Raw genomic sequence first — 24,165 nt, 5'->3', positions numbered from 1 at the left:
TGGCTAAGTCCCACACCGGCCGAGCCTCTGTCTGGCCTGTATCTGCAGGCTTGTGCGAGCTCCCAGCGCCGGCTCCCTGCACCTGATGCGGCGAGGCTCACCCTCCCACCGAGGTGCTACACTGTAACTAGCACTTGGGTAACAATACTGGAAACACAATGTGCCAATACCTCAAATGACTTCACTGCTGCTTAGGGAATATTCACACTCTGACCCACTGGTGCTCATGAGGCATTCCCTTACCTGGGCTGAAAAGCAAAAATCCGAAGTTTACAAGTAAAACAGACACCATAAAAGCGTGGGCACAGATTTATTGCTGTCTCATTTATTATTTAATGCAGAGTCCATGTTTTCTGAGTAATGGTAATAAGATGTCCAAAATTCAACATTATTAAACATTCAAACAGCAAAATAGGTGGAAAGAAGCCCTCAAATGTTAATCCTCTATCTGGTGGAACAACTCGGGATGGAGGCTACCGCGCTGGTCATCTTGATTTGTGAGGAGAACCGGACCCTCCGACACGGGGTCCGGGAGAGTCCCAGATGTCGGCCAACCGTGAGGCACCGGGGAGAGCGCGTTTGTCACCCTTGGACATGTCTGGGGAGACCTAAGACGCCCTCCAGTATGAAAATCCTTCCTTTGACCTCGGGCTGAAAGAGATGCCTACTGCTGAGAGGGTCACAAGAAGGCCCTGTGGACTAGGGCAGACTACCATGACGAAGGCCAGAGCGATCCTGCTGTCAGAAAGGGCCCATCCGGAGAGCGCTCGTGCAGAGGCCTCACCGGGGCCCCGACGAGGCCACGCCAGCCACAGCGGCTCTCTGCTTGTTGAAGGCCCAGGGTTCTCATCCTCCTGAGGGAAGGGGTCTCCGTGGTGTGACTAATGTTCAGAACACACTTCCCAGCTCTGAAAAACTGCGCTCAGCTGCCATCTATCTGATTGCGATTTCAGGCTGATGGCTTTTTCCAAAGTCCCAGGATCTCTGGCACCCATGACCCATGACAATCCTGATGTACCTGGCTACTTCCGTAGGGAACACGACTCCCGAGGGTGGACACTCAAAGGGACTCACAGCTGCTTGGCATCACACAACAGCAAAAATAAATACCCGGCTCTAAGAGGGTGACAAAAGCCCACAAAGAAATAAACATCTCAGAGTCTAAAAATGCAGGTCGCTCACTAGCAACACTTGGTTTGAGCCTAAAAACTGGTGATTTACCCATAAAACATTTATCTACAATGACTTTGATTGATACTTAAGGACCAAGTAAAAAATGAAAACTATTTTTTTAAAAAAGACAAACTTCAGTAAATACCCAGGAGAGTGCTAAATTCAAGATGTCCTAATGGTTCTCTGGGGCTTCCGTGGCCAAAACAGACAGGGGCAGGCTGCATGGCCTGCTGGGGACCAGAGGGTGTGGTCCCACAAACCCGCCGTGGAAGAGTGATGGACCCACATCTCAGCCAGAGGACTCATCTAGAGCCCTCCCGGCCCTTGCACTTCCACAGGACTAACTGACCTTTGCAAGCACAGTGATGCTGAAAAACGAAACAACAAGGAAACACGAAGGTGCGTTTATTCACATCCATGCCACCTAAACCTACTGGGTACAGTAAAAGGGACTGAAGAAGGGACAAACTGCAACCTAAACAACAAAAACACTGGGACCTCCATCCCCATGACTTGCAAGTTCTAGTTCAGAAGTCTGCATGCTGGCAAGCCAGCGTCCTCCCTGAGAAGCACGCGTCATGCCTTGTCCTCTCCCTCTGGCATCCTCTGTCCCTCTCAGTTAAGGCCTGGACAGTGCTAGGACGGGGCCGCCGAGTCTCCCCCGGAGCCGTCTCCTCCGCCGTCAGTCGCCCGTGGGCCCGGGCCCTGCGAGGCCAGGCTCCGGCCCGCGCGGCTCTGCTGTCATCTGCCCCCGGAGCTCCTGCACCGTCTGCAGCAGGGCTGATCGCTCCAGCTCCAAGGCAAGGGTGGCCTGCTTCAGCTTGCTTTCACTGGTCAGAAGCTTCTCAACGGTGGCTTCCAGGCTCTGGATCCTACCATTTGCCACCTGGAGAATAAAAGAAGAGAATGTGAACAGCCGAGTGAGAACACGTAGGGGCGGGTGGGGGGCATTCCCCCCTGCACTCCACCGTGCAGCCTTGGAGACACTTTGGAGCCCTACTGTGGCAGAGACAAGCCGGTTTAGCATCAGTTCTTCCGGCCACACAGGAAGACTACATTTCCCAGGCTCCCCCGCAGGAAGGCAGGGACTTCTTCCCTGCTGCGGCTACTCTGAGATGGTTGGTGGCTTCACAGTGCAACGGGAGCCGGCCCCCGGCCCCGACGACAGGGAAGCCAGCTCTGATCCGGGCCAAGAATGCTTCAAGAACAGGAGGTGGAGCTTCAGGGACAAAGCGACTGCTGCCGGGCCACGCCACTGCGACTTGGAGCTTTATGTATCACTGCAGCGCAGCCTGGCCCAGTCGTACAAACACGCTCATCCGTACAGACTGATGTCAGACCGAGAGGCAGACGGTTCCTCCCCAGGGGAAGGCCCCAGCAGTACCGGCCCTCTGCTCCAAAGGCCCGTCTTCCTATGGTAACCAGGCATCACCACCTCAAGGAGTACGGGCACCCCCGGGGAGCACGAGCGGGGCCAGGCAGCGTCTGCGAAGGGCCCCCCGCGCACGGTCTCCACCGCTCCATCTCGCCGATGCGTGCAGCTCTGCACACGTGCCCGCTTACGTGCGGTGGGGCAAATGGTACATGTATTTTTTTCTCTCTCTCATTTTCAAAACACGGGAAACAGGTTCTTGAACAAGACAACACTTGTGCCAGACAGACACCTCACGACTCAAAGTCTAGCTCCGCTGTGCCGCTGGAACACTCAAAATAGAAGGAAGAAAGGACCGAATAGAAGGAAGAAAGGACTGAGCTCCCAAGTCTGCGTGCTCACCAGGCAGGGGCGCTCACGCTGAGTGTGCACCTGCAAGGGGTGCTCTGTGATCCTCACACTCCTACCCAGGCTCGAGGCCTGGGACAGGTCCACCGCCCCCCACGGAGGACTGCTCGTGCCACCCAGCTTCGTGGTGAGTGGCTCTGCAGGACTGTCACTCTCCTCAGCGAGACTGAAGCGCTCTCACGGAGAAAGCACGTCTCATCCTGTACACGAGTTGGGCCTCCCGCAGCACCTAGTTCAATGGCACTGGGTGACTCACAGTTGCTTATTATAAAAAATGTATGTCCCTTATTATTTGGCACCATTTGGTAGGTGTATGGAATCGTCTTCTATGTGCGGCTGGACAAAACAGGCGACACTTTGCTCTCCAGCTGCTAGGTAACATTAAGTGTTTAACCAGAAAATTAATGGGACCTTGGTGCCTGTCTGACAACTAATAGGAACAGAACAAAGCTAGAAAACGGTCAATTTTGATACTTTGGGGAAAACTATTATATTTAACACCTATCCTTGGACTCTGAAAACTGTTAAAAAAAAAAAAAAAGGAAAGGAGGTGTGAGTCTTACAGAATATATATAGTCTGGCTGCAAGACAGTAAACCCATGTGACTCACGGAGGGAAACGGGAAAACGAACTTCAAGCACCTGCAAACTGACACAATGTAATCCCCGTCCCAAGGCCTGGACAGCAGCAGTGTCTTCCGAACCTCAGCGGCCCTGGCGCCCGGCAAGGCAGGGGCTCCAAATACTGGTGGGTTGGCACAGCTGCAGTCTTGAATGGTCCCTCCGCAAGACCACAGCCGCTCGGTGAAAGAGAGACCATTCCAAGGAGGATGTCAGTCATGACCAATTACCGCTTGGTGCCTTTCTTGAGGAATTTCGAGATCTGAGCAGCTTTTCACAGCCTCTCTCGTCATGAAAGGGGTACAGTATCATAGAAGCGCCATGAAATTACCTGCACCCTTTACCACAAAAAAATCACACGGGCATTAGCCCAATAAACGGAACCTTCCATTTCCATACTATCTTCATGCGCCAAATGTAAGTCCAAGCTTTGTCAGAAATGTTCCTATCAGGCTCTATTTCAGAGACCTACTTTGTTTGGAAGTCACTTAAAATTACCACCTCCACTGCAGACCGTTACAGGCCAGATAAGGCTCTTTATCCCTGCGAGCCTCCCCTTCGGGGTGCAGCCAAGACATCCTGGAGATACTGTACACAAGCATATTTTCAGTTAGGACACCTCAGTCTTGGGGAAAAAAAGAAGCTAAATTTCAGAATGTGCCTGGTGGTTAGGACTGGGCATCAAAAGCATTTTTCTTTGTTCCTCTATAGTAAATAGCCAGTAGGTCTCCTGGGACAAATCCCTGCTGGGAGGAATGCATTTTGGACAAGGGTTGATTTATTAAACTCTCAAATGCTGGCCTTTCTCATATCGCAGCCAAGCTTGTGTCTGCAAAGCAGCAACTTTCTTTCTTTCTTTTTTTCCGTATTTTTTTTTTTAATTTTTTTTATTGTTATGTTACTCCCCATACATTACATCATTAGTTTTAGATATAGTGTTCCATGATTCATTGTTTGCAGCAACTTTCTATGGAGAAAACAAAGATGCATAGGTCAGGATGGAAGGCTTATTCTAAGGACAGCCCAGGAACACCGTAAAATACATACTTTGGGGGCAAATATGTATTTGTCTTTGCAGCAACTCAAAAATTTTTTTAAATCCCTCAGAACAATTCCTTAACATTAATAGCATTACCACCCATTCATGGCATTAAGAAAGTAGACCGTATCATTACGTTATTCTATGTGACTGGGAAAGGAGCTGTGCTCAGCAGTTAGGAACGGTGTGTCAGACAGACGAGGGACTCAGGACAGGGCAGGTCAGCAGTCTGGCCGGTGCAACAGTGTGGGTGGACACAACGCTGGATTGACGAGAGCTGCACCCCCAGGCTTACCCCCATGTCACCCTTCTTGTATGCACGGTCTGTCTGCATTTCTACACATGTCCTCATCCACATTCATCCATGTTAAAATGGAAGCTTCTAGAGGGGAGAACTATGTCCCTCATTAATCAAACTTTTGTTATTTGTAGTAAGGACTCAAAAATCTTGACCATATGCTCTGGTTTGCTTTGTTAGGTAGATCTCTGTGTTACTCCCCTCCCCTAACATCCCTCCATGGACCTAGCTGGTTTCGCTCACAGAAGCCCAAGCCTTTGATTCTCTCATTATTACTCAAAGCACAATTGCTGGCATTCAGCGAACAGCCCCTAGGCATCCTGGACCCAGTTGATCGCTGGGCCTCTCTCCTAAAAGGGTTAAGTGCAGAGACAGCCTCTCAAAAAGTTCCAGGACTGTCTGACCTCAGCAAAGGATAATCTGTCTGCTCCCTAATAAAAAGGAGCAGTTCTCCTGGGATACCTTTGATCCCAACTATAAACAGACCAGGGAGAGGGGAGGTGGGGAGAGGTCCCTCAGTCATGGGAAAACCCAGCCTGCTGGTGGTTTGGTGCGCTAATGATCTACCACACGCTCGGGGCTCAGGAAGCAGCTTTATAAATATGCTCTACCTGCAGTTGTTCAAGGAGGTCAAGGTTCTGTTTGCGCAAGCTGCTGTTGGTCTTCTCTAATTTGTCCATTCTTTGGTTGTCACTGAGAGGAGAGGAATCGATAAGTTCTTCTTGAAGCACGTGGTACTCAACTTCATAGGCTTGTAATTGTTTAGAGATATCCATCTCAAACACCTGTTACATACAGAGAAGTCATCAGGCACTGAAAAAGAAAAATCACACCTACGCGTACGCGGCCATATCAGCAAGCATCCCCTAAGCACCTGCTCTGGGCCCGGTACTATCAGGGAGAAATAAGGAAAACTCCCTGCATGGAAAAGGTAACAATTCTACTTGGGAAGAAAGAACAAAAGAAGCATTGAGAACTAAACCCAAGGTAACAATAGGGACGGGTCTCTGATAACTCATTTTCCAAAAGCCCAAACCTTACTTTTTAAAAGGCTTTTTATAAAAATTTATTTTTAGTTCTTATTTCTGTACAGATTTCCTTTTTCTCTGAAAATTCTATTATGTTAGACACATCAGCTGTGGGTCAAAGAGAGAGGAAAAAAACAAAACAACAGAATCACAGCCCTATTTGCCCAGTCACCGAGTCAAAGTTTAATTATAGTTCACTTGGGTTTTTAGAGTTACAAGAACAGCTAAGTAATGGAACTGTTTACTAAAAAACCCTCCTTTGCACATAAGATATGCAAAAATGAGCCAAAACCCAAATGTCGCCCACACAGATGAGTGAACATGAAACAATGCCTTCCTGCTCATAATAGTAACAGTGATCAAAAAACCACCCGCGTGAAAAACAGCCCCGAAGTGCACAAGTGCGTTGTTCATGTTTGTACTTTCTCTGAGTGAGCTGGGTGGGAGCTGCGCCGAAGATGGGGTCAGGCGCGGCCGCAGCCTCTCTCCGCAGCTGTTTCTGGGGGATCGCCCCACGGGCTGTGGCTCTGAGCACAGGACTGAAGTCCCAGAGAGGCTCTGCGTGTGGGTCTGAGCCTTCGGTCATGCTGGTTCCGTAGAAACAAGGCCAGCATCACAGAAAACACATTTAGAGGATGAAGTTAGACCTTTCAAGAGCACAAAGGAACTCTTTCCTTAAGAAAGAAATTCCGACGTAGTGAAAATCAATGAAAACCTCATTTTCCCCGACGGCGCCCTATTAGCATTCAAACATGGATGAATCCTATCTTCCCTGAAATCGATATTTCAAAAACCATGTTTACTTTCTCACCATTCCCAACAAACTTCTCTGCCTGGAGATTAATTTTTCAGCTTCCTGCTTTTCAATTTAATTCAATGGACAAGACCAATTAGGCACAAAAGTCATTCTATGCCAAAATACTACACACTGTATTGTGGTGTGCGTGCGTGTGAAAGTTTGCCATATTGATAGGCAATTCTCTGTTGTCCCTCAAAGTGACTGTGAGGTCAGCAGGGATCATCATCTCTATAGTACAGTCAAGAAAACGGACTCAGCCCTCAAATCAGGGCTCCCCTGGCGACACCCTGAATGACCTTGAGCAAGTTACTTGACTTCTCCCGGCCTCGGTTGCTGGGCCTTGACACGGGGTGAGAGCACCCACCTCCAGCATCGCTGTGAGAATTACGTGAAGCGACTCATGGGAGTTCCCAGCACACACCTGGCCAGGTGAGTAGGTGCCCACTTAGCTAAGGAAGCTGCTTCCACGCACTTGTCATGAAACCCTCACATTCAACCTTGCGCTTCAGCAAAATTACAAAGGATGCCACACCATGGAACCTCTGAACAGCTCAAACAGCAAAAACCGCAAACATTAAAACCGAGACTGCCATGGCACTGGTGTATAATTATAAATATGATGCAGGATAAATGTACGGTTACTTCTTTTCTTCCATGGAGATTTATTTTTAAATGAGCTACTAATCTGGAAAACCTGGGAACAAAACCTGTGGCCTTTAATACAGATTGATGACCTGCTAAGGTTAATGGCTCTCAGCTGTGCACAAAGCTGTACACTCTTTCAGGGCTCCATTAATTCCCAGGAACCATCCTGGGTCATAATCATCGCTGCTTAATTGCATCATTATCTCCTGGCTGCTAAAATACTTAGAGCCCTTGATTTTGCAGTTATGCCCTAGAATTGATCCCAAAGCATGGAAGTATGTGGCTGGCAGAGAAAGGAGAGCCCAGGTCCTCAAACAAGGCTTTTTCAAGTTGCTGTATATATTCTACATGAGCATAATTACAAATGGCTTCATTATCCTACCTACTCGACATGGCATAACCCTGTTAATCCATTCATCAAGTGCTGGACATCTAGTTACTTGTAAAGTTTCTGTAGTTATAAATGACAACTCTAAACATCCTCGTACATATGGCTTTTCCCATATTTTGGATTATTTCCTACGGATACGTTCCAAGAAATGGGATTACTGAGTCAAAGGGTATGAATATTTTACTGGCTTGTGATACACATCGCCAAACTGCCTCCCGAACGGGAATAACCGATGCACAACGCCATCAACAGCACACCGATGTGCCAGATACAGTCTACCCCTGGCACTGTGTACCGGCCTTAGTATGTTTCATTTTGTTAATCTAGTAGGTAGAGCATTGTATGTTATTTAAATTATGCATGAAGCTAAATATTTTCCCAGATATTTGTTTACTAGATGGATCTCCTTTTCAGTGAATTGTCTGTTTATGTTCTTGGCTCATTTGCTATTGGAGACCCAGTGAGTTCGTCTTTGCAGTCTGTGGACACTCTATGTAATGAAGCCATTAACCCTGACGTCTGCAGACTTGGCCACATACTTTCCACCTTCCCAGCCTCCAGGCCTTGCCCCCGACCCCCCGCCCCCATCTGTCCATCTCAGTGAGTTGAGCAGGGTGCCTGGGGATCGGCCACCAGGGGCTACAGTGCCTGTAGTGAATTTAAAAATTAGAAACCCAACTAAAAACTGGTCTGTTTTTTATGATCACCACATGCAAGCAATTCTAAACAATCCCAGTGGTAAGATATTCCTTCTCACTGTTCCCCACCCTTTTGGAACGGCCCTGATTGGCCTCTGGAAAAATCCCTTGTTTTCAGCCCAGCAAGCTGCCCAAAACTGCCTGAGCCGCGAGGGCTCCTCCCGGCGCAGAAGAGGCCGTCCCAACACTGGGGATTTGAGGAGCGGCTCCTGAACAAAGGAACCTTGTTAAGATTCTGGTTTCTATCCTACAAGCTCAACTAGAACAGGGAATTGTCTAGTGTGTTCAATGAAGCTGCCCATAGCAGAGCTTTTCAAATGTTCCAGTGTGTTTGTGTGTGTGTGTGTGTGTGTGTGTGTGTGTGTGTGTGTGTGAATCCCCTGGGGCTCTTGTTAAAATGCAGATTCTGACTCAGCAGGCCTGGGGCGAGGCCCCAGATTCTGCATTTCTGACAAGTTCCTACAGGGTACAAGGACAGGTGTGGGTCTGGGGCCACACTCTGAATGCTGCCCCAAGGATGTTGACAACCGGCTCTTTGCCCTGTCTCCCAAAGTCCCCTCCACCTTTGTTTCCTTCCTTACACTGAAATGAGCCAGCAGACGCAGACAGCACTGGCCGTGACAAGCACAAACCCGACCTCCTCCTCTTGGTTTCTGTTTATTCCCAGGGTTTCCCCCTTGTTGGGTCAGAGGATTTTTATGGCTCATAATCAACTGACAGTTAAACTGAGGACCTGCCACAGAGACTTCAGAGACCCTTCTCCTTCTGCCCTGGGCTCTGTCAACTCTGGACCTGCCCATACTGAACCAAAGCCGCGGAGCCCTATCCGAGCTCCCTCTCTCCCTTCCTGGATGCAGGCCATGTCCCCACTGCTCAAGCTGAGGCCATCCACAGAAAAGGCAGCGAATGAAATGGAGCCATAACGATCACAGAGGCCCACCGGGACTTTCACATACAAGACAGTATGCTCTGTCGGGTGCAGTGAATGCTCTGTCACTTGCACCCTGTGGACCTCCAAGACTTGAGCCTGGGGGCCCTCTCAGGCTGCCAAGGAGTCGCACTGTACCTCAGGCCTCATCTCCGAGTGGGACTTGAAACTAGAGCACCCTCTAGGTGGGGAGGGGGCAGTGAGCCTGACAGATGTCAAGTTCCAGATGGAAAGCATGGGAGGGCAAGAGGGTAGAGAGCTGGGCTTCCCATCAAGACTCTTGGTAGGATGAAAACCTGGGCCCCAAAACGTAGATTTTTGTGTTCCCCACACTGCTGCTCCCAATCCACAACCACCCTTCCCTTCAAAGTTCAATGCTAAGGCATCTAGAATTTCTCTCAATTCTCACTCCCATGCCTGTGATTAGGAATCAGCAGAGTGCCCCCTGTGGACTGAATCTGACCCACTGTATGTTTTTGTAAATAAAATTTTACTGCAACACAGTCACTTCATTCATGTACATATTACTGGTCGCCCTTTGTGCTGCAAAGGCAGAGTAGAGTGACTACAACAGAGACCTTCTGGCCCACAAAGCCTGAAAGACTTACTATCTGGCCCACTGCAGAAAACGTCTGCTGACCCCTGTTCTTAGCTCGTTCCTCAGGCCCAGCTGAATTCAACTGTCCCAATTCCCAATCAGCAGTGCGCACTCCACCAGCCTGGCTCCCATATGCCCTTGCATGAGCACCACTGTGGCTCTTACCACATTTGGAATTACTGGATTCCATGCTCATTCTCTGCACAGGATGGGCTCCGGTGTCAGAGACACATTATATTCTTGGCTCTGCCATCGCACACAGGGTGTTGGGCATGTTACTCTATCCATGCCCAGTTTCCCCACCTATAAAAATGGGGATTATAATACACATCCCAGGATTTTAAGGAGTCAGTGGAATAAAGGATCCCAAGCTCAAGACAGTTGCCTGAAACAAATCAGGTGCACACACATGTGCACACACACAAAATTCTCCCCATGCTGTGTCCATTTCTATTCCTCCAACATTTAAAGAGAACCTGATACTGTGAATAAGTATTCTTTACAGAAAAGGGAGGAGAAAATGGGATTCTTTTCTGGGGCTCAATATCCAGGAGGTAAACTGAATGTCAGGTGAGACTGCCCACCTTAGAGCCAGGAGCCAGGTCGAGGCACCCCCGGGCACAGACGTGAGGTAACCAAGGCTCTCTGCGTTTGCCCCAGGGACCATAAAATATAGGTATATGCAGTGAAAGCTCTAAAAGGGAATCAGTGCACATAAATGCCAAAAATTAAAGAATCAAAAGGGCAGAGAATTCAGTATTAACATACAGGTAAAATATAGAAAAACCTTTGTAATTAAATGATGCCCGGAGGCGCGTGGTGGTGTTGAGAAGCTGCTAAGTCACTCTGAGGCAAGAGAAGCTCCACCGCTCCCCTCGGCAGCAGGGTGACCGAGGGCCAGCGAGTTTGCCTCTTTGCGCTCTATGCTCCTCATGAGTTAAAACCACCTATCCTCTCAGGAATGTGGTCATGATGAAATGAGATCCTGTGCATATGTAGATTCACACAGAACCTGGCAGAAAGTAGGGCCTGAACAAGCCAAAGCTATTCACATTGAGAGAAACGTGCCAGGGAAGCAAAATACAGAGAGATGCATCAATTCACTAAAAATGAAAGTGCAGAGTGGAAAAGCAGCGCCCTTTCAAAGGACGGGCGTAGGAAATGTGCGGAGATCCAGAGTCACCCGGGCTCACACCGGCTCCCCTCCCCAGGCCACACCTGCTTCTTTCTCTGTGCTCCACACTGAAGGAGGGGCAGCAAATAAAACCAGAAACACCGCATCTGGGTGCAGTCCACCAGAATCACTGGATTCCTGTTGGACTGTCAGAAGTTCTCAGAATAAGGGTTTGTTTAAAAATTAGCTGTTTCACTACTTGTTTTTACCTAACTGCTCTATGTTTGCATTGCACTGGGAGCAGGTGAGGTAAATTCTAGGCTTAGGAGGGGCCTGATTGCTGGCGCCGATGCAGAAATCCCTTCCAGAGCATTCTCAGCCATCCAGCCCCTGGACACTTGGAGTGGTGATCCACCCTCTACTAAATAAATAGCTCAGTCCTTCAGAGTCAGCAAACATTACTAGAAGACTCTTCTTTATACAGAGTCAAAATCTGCTCTCACCCCTAAACCAGACCATTGAACAACTGATCTAGTTGTAATTCTGGCTCAATTCACCCTTGCCCCTAACATTTGAGAGAAACAGTTCTACTGGCTACAGAAACCAGAGGTGCTCAAGCCACAGATGTGGAACTGAATTCTATTAAAAAAAACAAAAACAAAACACATCATGAAACAAATCTCTAGAATATATACTACCATGATTTTGCTATCAAAGGGTTATTTTTAGAAAATTCCAAATAATAGCACATAGCAGAAAAAATACCAAAGCACTCCTACTGTAAGAGCCTACATTGAATAGCACATGTGTTTCAGAAGAACAAACAACTAGGGGTGAAGCCCCTTAACTATAAGCAACTACCGATAACCTGTGCTGGTTGTCAGCACTGACCACTGCCCCCTTGTCCACATGTGGCACAGCCCCATCACATTCCCAACATACGCGCGCTCGGACATGCACGTAAGTCACTGAACATGTATTTGGCCATATGCTTCCTACCTGCCGGGCAACACACGAGATGCTGCCCACGATACCAAGTGGTAGGAGGCAGGTCCCGATCAAAAGAAAATTAAGCTCTCCAAATCCAGGAGGGCGTAAGCCTTTGGAAGGTCGGACTGAAGCATACCTGACTGATGGTCTTTTCCATTTGCACCAAGCCCAGGTTGGGAAGGGTGTTTTTTATAAAGTCAACTATGGTTTCTAGGTTTTCATGTTGCAGAATCAAGGGCTTATGGCTTCCCAACAGACTTAATGCCACTTTAAATATGACCTCTGATCCCTGAAGAAAGATCATATCTGGGAAAACACAGAAATGCAGAAAGTTAAACCAGACCAGTTTCCGATGAAGTAACGTTGCGTTTTCTTGTCCACACATCAGAGCAGGATGGTGGGAAACTGTAAGCCCAAATTGCAAACTTTATTTCCTTTTTAAGTGCCTGATATTTCAGATAAGGTTGTCAAGACAATATTGCAAATAGTAAAAGAAATACAGATAAACGTACTGCTAAGCTATGGTCACAGGTTCAATCTTTGTTATTGTTCTAAAAATATATTAAACTCTTAACATGCTTCAAAAGTTAAAAGAAAACTTTTTATTACACTATTTTTCTAGAAATGATCTGGGGTTTTAAAAGAGTTCCTAAAACACATTTTTATGAGTAAAACTGAAAGATGTTTAGATACACAGCATCAGAAATTAAGATAAAAAACTGCACCTCTTTCCCCTGTTTTGAAAGAAGGAACTAAAAGATCTCTAAAATCTGTAAAATGTCTGCAGAGTTGCAAAAGTACATTATTAAATACTTGCCAGTATGCTGGATTTTAGCATAACGCAGTAAAAACCATCTTCCTTCAGAGAAATAAAAAGAACTCCATCAGAGTTATTTTCTAGTTCCTGCCATAGTTTTTTCTTCCAACAGTTGGCCAATGTTAGCAACCCCTACACTGACTGGACGTGCTGAAAAGAGGAGGGCGGCCTCCTCCTTAGGTGTGGCGGCAGAGGCTGGGAAGATAAGTTAGAGAACTAGTCGTATCTTTGAAATCTGAGCTTCGGGGAAGTACTATGTGTATCAAGACAGCCTTCTATAAGAATATTCTTGTGAAATATCTGCTTTATGAAATACACAGTCTAACCCACGTAATTCATCACTACAGAAAATACAAAAGATCTCAAACAGCACTATAACAAAGATGTGTTTTTAAAAAGAAGTACTTCCCAAAACAAACTTGAAGCTTCTGGGTTTAGACAGCAAGACTTCCTTTGAGTAGATCAACTTTTATAGCTGAACAAATATTGATGGTATCAATCAGAATAAATACCAAGCCTTCTGTGCAAGGGTCCTGGGAGAGGACTTCACGACCGGCCCAACTGCGACAGCTCAGTGTCTTTAGTCTCTGAGAGACATGTACTAGTAACTAGACAGAGTGCCACATCTAAGCCAAGTAAGAGAAATAATTATCGGGGAAGTTTTATGAGCACAATCAAATATGCAATCCATATCAGCAATCTCTTAAGGCAGACAACAGGTCTTTCACGTTTTATTGGTGGTTTTGTTGTTGTTGCTGTTGTTTTAGAGAGGGGGGTAGGAGGGGCAGAGGGAGGGAGAATCTTACTTAAGCAGGCTCCACACCCAGCATGAAGCCAGACATGGGCTCCATCTCACAACCCTGAGATCACGACCTGAGCTGACATCAAGAGTCGAACGCTTAACTGACTGAGCCACCCAGATGCCCCAGGATCTTGGTTTTTGTAACAAATCTACTTAGCGGAGTGCTCCCTAGCATTCTAAACTCTGACTTTTCTGGGCCGTATGAAAAAAACAAAAAAAAAGTTGGGAGAGGTGGTGGGGTCTTTTTTGTTTTCATTTTTATACTCTTTGAATATATAGCCCTGGATATATTTGTCTCATTGATTCTGTCTGTATTTAATATAATACAAATGTTCTTTCCTAATGCTATTCCCAGCACCTTAAGAGCACTCTTCTATCTGCTGAGAAGTTTCTCTCATTTAAGTCAGCAAGCATTCACTGAGCATCTAACATATGCCAGGCTTTGTACTAGGTACCAGAGATCAAGCCATGAACGAAAGCACAAACAGCAGAGACACCAAAAGCTGTTGGTTTGGTAGAGTTATGCCCAGGTGTTAGGAGAACAAAAGGGATGAAAAAATTCTAAGGAAAGGTGGCTGCCAAACCCAATCTTGAAGAAGCAAAAGAATCTTGCAAGGTCAGGAGTTAGGAAGGAAAGAGGGGGAAAAGAAGGTGTAAATGCCCAGAGGGGTGAGAGCAGCAAGCCCCGGACTAGAAGCCCAGCCACTGGCTCTGTGGGGCAGTAGGTGGGGGCGGGTCACCAAGGGCTCTCCGTCCAGACATCAGCATTCTAACTTTACCCAGAGCACAGCAGGGGTCAGCCAAGACTTCCTGTCCCCTTTTTTCCGGAGTAGGTCAGTGCGCTGGTAAGCAGATGATATTAACGAGACCCAGTCGGAGTCTGCTCCTTGCCGAGGCTATTTAGCTTTAGACAGAGAAAAGCCACCACAGATGAGACCACCTGACCCCCACCCGCAGACTCAGGGGGTCCTGCTGCCGGCCACAAGACGCTCGCCTAGAGCTGCTGGAGGCCCACTCCAGGTGCCCACCCTCCTGAAGGCAAGCCGGCTGGCCACACGAGTCCGGCTGGGGGAGCTGGGCCCCAGAAGCCAGTCAGCCTGGGGAGGCCTCAAATAAGGAGCTCATTTCGGGTAATGATGAAGGAATGTGCCAGAAGGCTTAAAGGAAGGACCTCCCCCACCCCCCTGCCCGCCAAAATTTTGCTTGGAGGCAGGGACTCCTGAATTTATCTGACTAGCCTTGGGGGCAATATCTATAACCCTTAAACAATGACTACCTTTTTCTCACTCTGGAAATTTTAAAACTTAAATAATTAAGGAATTGCAGAGAAAAATGTTACCTATAAACTCACTGCTCCAACCCAATTATTTTCATTTTTGTCCATCTTCTAATCCTTATACATTTACATTCTGGAAATAAATGGCGGCCCCCAGAAGCCCTGCTCCCCACACTGCAGCCAACTTCCCTTCCCTCCTGCTTCAAGCCACCCAGAAACAGGCAAAGGGTTTTATCAGGCAGGAAGTAAGGGGAACCTGAAATTCAGCTGACTCGGCCACTTTTGCAAATTATTTGCTGAGAACAATGCAAATAACCACTTTCCTTTGAAGACACTTTGGCAGCCCTGTTGTTCTGTTACTGTGTTAACCTATCGGAACTCTGCTGGAAATGCCCATGACCTAAAGGTGCAGTTTTCCTGGGGGGGTGGGGAACGGGACTGTAGGTGGTGGGTGGGGGACCATCTATGCAAAGCACAAGGCCAGTGAAACGAAATTATCCTGCATCCTCTTTTCCAGCCACGTTTGTCGCTTTCAAGGGCAAGCCCTCTCCTAACTCTCTCCTGGGAGGCTGGGGTGCTCTGGGTGTGAGAGCCCCCCCTTCCTACCAGGACCAGGTGGGAGGAACATGAAGGATGCTCGAAGATCTGCAGCAGGACCACAGCACAAACAGGGCTTGCACAAACTCACCTCCCTGCCACTGGATCACGTTCCCCGGGGGAGCCTTTTTTTCCTGGCTGTTTAAACCATCTTGTTTTCTCAAGTCTATTTGAGTCCTAAAGCCTCTCTGAATCCTTCCCGGTATTACAGGTGGCTTCTGTGTTTTCTGCCAAGCCCCTCCTTTCTACACTCCACCTCCCCCCTCATCCACTTGGCAGCGCATCCTCTAGCAAACATCAGGAGCCTCAGACCACAGCCGCCGCCTCCATCAGGAACAAGCCAGGGCCTATTTTTCAGATTTTTTTTTTCCCCAAAGGTAGGTGTGATCTGAAGGTGAACAGAGCAAGCATCTCTCCCAGGACCCCTCTCCACCCGAACTGAAGACATACAGGAGAAGGCTATTTTACATCCTGTGACACCCGAACAGGAGGGCTGACATTCCGGAAGTGTGATCACCACGGGAAGGTTAAGGCGCAAGCATCACTGGCTGGTGTTCCTCCAAGGAGCATATACTTAATGCGAAGTAACCTGTTAATTAATATATGAGTTATGCTGTCTGCAAGCTGAGAATCCTGCACTTCCATACGAAATGGTGAACAGCTGACAAAGGTCCGTTTGTTTTTAGGGTTTATTCAGGCCTAAAGGCTTACAATGAAATGGGCTTCAGGCCCAAATAGACTACAGTGTATGAATGGCAGGTTTGGGGATTTAAAACTAAGCTATCCACCATCATGGAGCTTAACAAACACAGTTCAAGTCACCAATGCTAAATGCAGAAGTGGTTTTTAAAAAAACCTTTCTATGGAACCTACTAATAAAATGGTTTGGTTTTAAGTCCTGGCAGATGGAATAGACTGTGCAAAAAACAAAAACCAACAGTTTTTGCAAAATGACATCACACACAGTGCTGCCTTGAGTTCCCACTTCCTGCCTACAATCTGAGGAGTCTCAGCCAGCTGGATAAGGACCCACTTAGTACAGCAGGGGTCTGTGCACAGGACCCAGGAGTTACACACACTGGCATCTTTATGCACAATGTAGGGAGAGCCTCCAAGACTCACCACTGATTACATAATAGAAATAGCCTGCTCTTGCTGGCTTTAGCTTTTAATTTATGAAGTCGGCAGAATGAGCTTTAGAGTTTCGAATATTCTCTAACAGGAGGGCTGTCATCTCCAAAGCAGAGTTCTTACTTATGCAACTCTCCCAGAGTTCTATGGCTCTGGTGTCCCCAGAGCTACCTGCAAGGCAGCAGCCAAAGGCCCAGGCGGCCATCCCTCAGTGCTGACCCTCTCATCGGAGTCCCCTTTGCAGAATTTTTCTCACAAATGCTGTAATTCGATGCTTGAGCTGTTTTCAAAGCATGAACACCAACCCCTCCCCTTCCCACCCACCTCTTTCAATCCTCACTCCTGTTACCCTGTTTTGAAAAATACAGTAAAAAATCAGGAGAAAAAGTGGACTAATGATTTTCAATTTGCACAGTAAGAAAAGTAAAAAAAAACACAGACATTTTTGGCAAGAAAGACTTCTAGCCGACAGCTAGAGATCTTATGATTTTGGTGACTCTTTTGTTAGTAAACTAAGAAGATAATTTTCAGGCTTTTAATTATCTTTTATTTTATATTTGTTTAAAGATTTTATTTACTTGAGACAGCGAGAGCACAAGCAGGGGGAGGGGCAGAGGAAGTGGGAGAAGCAGGCTCCCCACTGAGCAGGCAGCTCCATCCCAGGACCCTGGAATCATGACCTGAGCCGAAGGCGGATGCTTAACCAACTGAGCCACCCAGGCGCCCCAATTATCTTCTTTTTAAACTATGGTATAAAACCTTCATGAAATCTCACTAATGATTTATTTAACCAGGAAAGATTTTTTTAGTATCTTTTTCGAATGCTTTTTTTTTAAGGGACAGAAAGTAAGAATCAGTTTGGGGAGGGAGTTATGCAAAAAGGGGTGGGGGTAGTGAATATTTTAAGAACACGTCTCTTCTAGTAAAGCCCAACAGGACATTCTTTAGAAGTTCTTGCAGATAGGAATAAGAATAAAAAATTTGTACTCTGGGGGAAAGAGGTGCAAAGACCAACTCAGTGCCCACCTATGTTAAAAAGCAAATTTCAGGATTTCTAAAATTTGGATCTACAAAGCTGTCTTTCCCAAGCATGCCAAAGGAGTGCTCTCTCAATGGTCTGGACACCCCCTCCCCCTTTGAGATGTTCTCTAATTCCAGAAGCAAATCTAAAAAAGTATGAGAAGATTGCAGATTTTTAAACTATCAGGTGAATGAACATCAGTGACACTTTAAAAACACTCGATGGGTGATGATTATCAATTTTTTAATAACTTCCATAGTAAAAAAAAAAAAAAAAATTTAAAAAGAACCTGAATTGTCAACATGATTCTTTCACTCTGATGTAGGGAAACCCACTGTGGGAGAATTGCCCGTGCTCCTGGCGTCACTCGGCTCCTGGAGCTCAAGTGCACCTGCTTCCCCCGCCATCTCAAGGCCACTGAGACTGCACGTGAACACCCGCTTGACTTTGACAATCTTCTCCAAAAGTAAATCAAGAAAGTAGGAGATGGCGTGAAATGTGAGCCCCCACATGAAAGGGGCTGAGGCGTCTGGGAAGACGAGGCGGGGGCCTGTGAGGGTGGACCAGTGAGTGAGTCATCAGCATGGAGGGGGTCCTTGCAGACTGAGCTGGCAGAGGAAATGAAGAGCCAAGGGCAGGAGAAGAAGATAAACGGGAAGAGATGTGAAGGGAATCGAGAAAAAACAGGAGCCCAGAAATCATCAGTTGAAGTTTGAAGGAGCCATCACGTCAGAGAGGTGGAGGAAGACAATTCACGAGACATACATGCCTGGAATACATGCATGGGGCCCCCTGGCCAACTCTTTAAAGATGTCTGCCCTGGGGAGAGCCTGGTGGTGAGGGATTGGGTCTAAACCCCACCAGATGACAGTGTCCAGGGAAGCCACTGAGAATCAGAGAAAGTGAAGTTCACAAAACCCATTGCCAACTAGACTCCGAATGTCAAACAACACCCTGTTCTTGTCGAAGATACAGGTACAAAAGTAAGGATGCTCACCAGGGAACGAGAATACATGTTTCCTACCTGACAGGAGAAAGCTGGTTTGGGCAAATGGATGGACACCCACTTACCAAAGACTCTGGCTACAAATCCCAGTGGGAACTGGGAGGCAAACACGGTGAGAAACCAGGGCGCGGCGTAGAGGCTGGGGCCGATCTCGTGCTCCTCGAGGTGATTGTAGAGGTCTCTGTGGTAATCGTGAAGAAGCCTTGAGAGCTGGTACATCTGGATCTGCGGGGACACACACACACAGTGTCAGAACCGGATACCTGCTACTGTGTTCAGTTACTTATCCCACTCACAGGCTGTGAGAGAAGAATTATTCTGTGTGGAGTGTGATAACCACTGATATCAACCGCTCACTCACCCACCGAGCACCTGCTGGGGGCCTGGTGCACAGGAGGTACGGGCCAGGGGGAGCCCAGAACAAGAATGTCGGGTCGTCTCCTACCGCTTGCTTTCTTTCTACTGCTCCCTGAGTTCCTTGGCTACTAGAATCTAAACATCTGTCTTGTGGGAACATTTCACATATTCTCTTACAAAATACACATCCCTATCAAAACCTGCACCTGGGGGAATTCAAAATGTAAGAGTGAAGTGGGGGCATAAGATGATTCTGTGGAAGGATTCTATTACACCTGTTCACTTAGTAAATTTGCTCTAGAACCCCCGAAATTACTCAACAGGCAGGACAGGTGGGACTTCTTTAGGTTTATAATATATGAAATATACAGATCCTGGGCAAGTTAAAAGAAGAAGACAACTGTTTATCTCAAGATGCAGAAAATAACTTCCAAAGGGTCCCCTTTTCAGATAATGCTATGTTCCTGGCAGGAAGCCTGCATCGCAGGGGTCCTAGAGTCAGCCTGGGTTTCGCAGTCCGACGGCCTGAGCCCAAAGGTACCACCATCTAGAGGGTCAGAACCCACTGAGATGCTACAGGTTGGACAAGTATCACCCAACCTGATGAAAAACAAAACAACACAGACACACACACAAACCCAAAACTTCTTCCAGTGGCCCAGACAACATAGCCCTTAAGTACCAGCTGTGGCTTTTTAGGATCGAAAAGAATCTAGTCACCAAGGCCAAAAGCGCCAAGAGAGTCATGTGTTACAATACTAAATTAACTTGAAAATTCCACTCTCTCCGATGGCAGGTGCACCTATATTAAAGCTAATGGGGAGAACATAGAAAGAACCTGGGACGATATCTGTGGGAAGTGTTACATGGGTCAAAACTTTTTAGTTAATGAAATGACTTCCTTTTAGGAGATTTATGTTCATGAGGGGGTTCATATTCACAGGTGGAGGTAAAAGGATTTTTTAACCACCCAATTTGGTGCTCTCAAAGAGTCCTTGGCTCTAACGCATCCTTTCTAAAAAAAAAAAAAAATCCTAAGGCTCTGAAGTCAGAGTAGCTTGCTGGTAAATTAACATGTATCCATGCAATCCGACGTTTAGGAATATTCCCAAAGCAGGATCCGGAGCTCTCCCCACCTCTGAAAGTGGCAGGAGCAGTGCCTGGCACTGCCCTTTGGTTTTCCTTTGCTCTGACCTGCCACCTGTTCATCAACAAATGCGGACTGGGTGCCTACTTCATCCCAGGCGCTGTTCTAGGTACTAGGGATGCAGCTCCAAGATAGGTTAGATTCCTGCCTTCTCATGAGATATGCTAAGGAAAGTAAACAGGAGAGTAAACAGGTCAATGAATAAAGAAACAAGATAATTTCAGGCAGTTAGTGTTTTATGCCAAAAGAAATGAGACAGGATAACATGATCCACGTGCCTAGGGTTGAGCAGGGGGGGCACAACATCAGGATGGTCAGAAAGAGCCTCTCCCAGGATTTGATATGTGAGCTGAACCCTGGGTGACAAGGGCTAAGGGGGGGTGTGAGGGGGATCCCTGGCAGAGGAAGTGACAAATAGAGTGGGAGGCAGGAATTAGATCGTCTGAAGATGGTTTGAAGAAGGGGAAAGGGAGGGTCCTGGAGTCAGACAGGCCTGGGTTGAAACCCCAACTCGACCACTTGCTAGCCGGGTTCCCTGAGTTAAGGTGAGTCTTCCCATCTATAAATTGAGCTGATTAACAGTGTCTTCCTGAGGCTTACTGAGGCGGTAAGAGCAATATGAAACACTCGGCGTCATGCCTAGCACAGAGTTCAGTGCTCAGCAAGGACAGCTACTCCAGTGTTGATGGATGGTGGGAAAAGTTCCTTAGAGAGACCTGGAAAGGAACCCTAAACATTTTTGGCATTTGTCTCTAGCACATACATAAGGAACGTTCTCTACCTGTAAAATAATCATGTCCGGCCGATACTGTTTCCGCAGTCCCATTTCAAACATCAGAAACTTGAGCATGTTAAATGCCTCCTCCTCACCCATGTGAAGCAGCAAGATGCCCGCTACAAAGCTGAGGCCTTGGCAGTACCCCACCTCCTGGTCTAGAAGCGAGTAGGCCTTCAGAATGTTGTAGAGTGACAGCTGCCCCGCCCCAAGCTGGGCCGAGAAGTACGGATGTGTCGGGAAGGTTCGCCCTGCAAAAACAACATGCGGTAGACCTAATTAAAAAAAAAGAAAGCCTGTTGAACCAGAAATCTGATGGGCTTCAGGGGGAGGAAGGGATCCTTGGGAGCTGGATCATAAATCAGCTCTGTACACAAGGGCAGGTGGTTGTTCTTAGAACAATGTGAGCAATTAAAATCAGCAATTATTGATGCTTTTTTGGTGGCAGTTCAGGTGAAAGACATTGGGACTACCTTCAGTCCTGTAGGTATCCGGATTTCGAGCTCTGGCAAAAAGAAAACTGTCAATCCTCTAAACATGAGTCTAACTCTCCAGAGGGGCAGACAGCTGCGGCTCTTCTCGGCCGCCCTGTCCCACGGCACCTGCAGGCAGCACAAGACCCCATGGCGCTACGGACACTCCCCGATCCGCTCTCCCCAGCCCGCACGTATTCGGCCTGCAAATGCTTCACACCACACTCGCATTTCTGTACTTTTAAACCACAGGCGGTGCTTTGAAACAGCCTGAGAAGCAGCAGGTGTTTTCTTTTACACAAAACAGTTACCTTCCAGAAAGAGGTTAAAAAAAAAAAAATTAAAAACCCTCAACTTCCTGATTATTTTCACAAAAAGCTGGTGTTCAGTTAAGGTTTAAAGACTTTTGTCCAGGAAGCTTTTGGGGCTGATATCTGTCAAATCCCACCTCACCCCCCTCCTTCTGGAATGTGCCTGACGGGGAAGTGTGTTTCCAGAGAGAAAAGTACTTGATGGGGGGCGGGGGGCAAGCTTGGACCCAGGTGAGAATCAGGGCCTCATCTGGATCAGCAAAGGCAGAAGGTATATCCAGACCACAAGGTAATTGTTCACCTTAATTATTTGGCCTCAGCAAGAGGAGGGCGACACGTTTGTGTGTTCTTCCTCAGCCTCACGGGAAAGCATTTCATCAATACAGATCGGTTTGTCTGATTTTGATTTAGGAGGACAGCAACAGTCTAACTACTTTCCTGATTTCTTGTCCTGCATTCATTTCTTGCCTACTCTACCTCTTCCCCCAACTGTCCCCAAACGCACCGTGAACATGTCACCCCCACTGCTAGAAAGCACTCAACAGCCCCCAGTGCTCGAGGAACAAATTCTACACACCCAGCCTGGGAGCTCTGCGCACCTCCTCATCCACTCTCCCAGCGGCATCCCCTACTCCAGGGCATAGCCTGGGAGCGGGGCAGGGGGTGTGTGCAGAGCGGTCAGTGCCCGTGTGAGTAAGAGAGGGGGTACTCACCCCTGTGCACCTTCCTAGTCTACAACAGCATGTGCGACTCAACCGTAAGGAGACATTTTCCAGCAGCCACATTCAAAAGCAACAGGTAAAATTAATTTTAAGACCGTCTGTTTAACCCAGCATACACAAATGTTATTCTAACATAATCAATACACAAATTATTGAGACAGTCTGCATTCTTCCTTTTCATGCTAAGCCTGTAAAACCCAGTGTCCTCCCCACACTGATGGCACGTCTCAGTTTGGAGCAGCCGTACTTCCAGTGCTCGGTAAGCACCGCCCTGACCACACAGGCGAAGCTCTTTCCCCGGATTCTCCAAGCGACGAGGGCACGGGCGTACAGCAGGCTCTTGACGCCATCACCCCCGCCTGCTGCCCAGCCGACGGCGCCCTTCCCACCTCTGCCTATCTGGCACATCACCCCGCCCCAGCCCGGCACACAGCCAGCCCTCCGGCGGCCTCTGTGTCTCAGACGGGTCCAGGTGGCAGAACACACAGGCCTCACGAGGCGTGCAGCGACGCCAGGAAGGGTCCGGTCCCCTTGCATTGTGTCCCTGTGAGCACTTCTGCTTACCGATACCCTCTCGTATCAGACACCACGCCTACAGAACCAAGATCTGGCACTCACTGGCCCTGCCTGTGGAGTGGGCATTTTTAATCTTATTTTTACTTTTATTATTACAGTTGACATACAATGCCATGTCCGCTTCAGGGGTACAACACATTGATGCGACAGTTCTACACATGACTCAGGACACACCATGTGACCTTACTACAATACTATCGACCACATTCTCTATGCTCTCCTTTTCCTGTCTGACTTATTTCGTAACTGGACATTAGAGCCCCCTCTTCACTCCCTTCACCTATTTTGCCTGCCCTCCCCCCCCCCCCCCCCAGCAACCACTAGTTTCTCTATGTTTATGAGTCTGTTTATATATAAGTGAAAGCACCTGGTATTTGTCTTTGTTTTCTTTCACTTAAGCATAATACCCTCTAGATCCATCCATGTTGCAAATGGCAAGATTTCATTCTTTTTTTAATGGCCGAATAATATTGCACTGTATATATACCACATCTTTATCCATTCATCTATCGATGGGACACATTTCTAATTTACTCCTTGCAAGGCTCCTAAGAGGACGAGCCCAGCAGGCTGGGGAGTGACTGGTGACGCTTAGACCACTCAATGGTCAGATTTGGGGCAGGGCATTCACAGGCATCATGTCCTATGTAATCACAACGGCTCTGTGCTTGGAAGGGTCTCGTGCTGGGTTTAATGCTCCGCTGTCAGTCCCGAAACTCTTAATTTTTGAGCAAGGGATTCCGCATGTTCATTCTGCAGCAGGCCCCACCAATTACACAGTACCCCGTTTGAGGCAGCAGCCCCCGGCCGCTTCCCGCGGCTGCTACAGCCACGTCGCCTACAGCTCTGCCACCAAGCAATCAGGGGAAAACAAACCTTAGGCCAAATTCCATCAAACATATGACCTTTATTAGCATACTGATGTGAAAAAAGAACCGCGTAAGAACTTCTCGTGCTCTGTCCTCAGGCCTCTAACAAGCACCCCTTGGGAAAGGGTCAGCTGGAGGAGGGTACCGTGGCGGTCTGACGGCAGAGCCAGGCCACCAACAGTCC

At 47.6% G+C, this 24,165-nt stretch overlaps 1 protein-coding gene across 8 annotated transcripts in view; it reads right to left on the bottom strand.

Annotated features, from left to right (window-relative positions):
• Nucleotides 1-309: 309 nt before the first annotated feature.
• Nucleotides 310-24,165, bottom strand: part of TBC1D1 (TBC1 domain family member 1) — a 225,756-nt gene continuing 201,900 nt past the window's right edge. For all 8 annotated transcript variants that reach the window (XM_032400177.1, XM_032400175.1, XM_032400178.1 and 5 more), the window contains 5 exons: nucleotides 21,037-21,281; nucleotides 18,817-18,976; nucleotides 12,238-12,407; nucleotides 5,522-5,695; nucleotides 310-2,059 (listed from right to left, as the gene is read on the bottom strand). In XM_032400177.1, the coding sequence (XP_032256068.1) occupies nucleotides 1,856-2,059; nucleotides 5,522-5,695; nucleotides 12,238-12,407; nucleotides 18,817-18,976; nucleotides 21,037-21,281 (953 nt within the window). In that variant the 3' untranslated portion in view covers nucleotides 310-1,855. The remainder of the gene's footprint in view (nucleotides 2,060-5,521; nucleotides 5,696-12,237; nucleotides 12,408-18,816; nucleotides 18,977-21,036; nucleotides 21,282-24,165) is intronic.

The sequence above is a fragment of the Phoca vitulina genome, unplaced genomic scaffold (genome assembly GCF_004348235.1).
Source record: "Phoca vitulina isolate PV1807 unplaced genomic scaffold, GSC_HSeal_1.0 scaffold3, whole genome shotgun sequence".
Lineage (NCBI taxonomy): Eukaryota > Metazoa > Chordata > Mammalia > Carnivora > Phocidae > Phoca > Phoca vitulina.
Note: the sequence above shows the minus strand (reverse complement) of the source record. Positions and strands in the feature narration are given on the sequence as shown.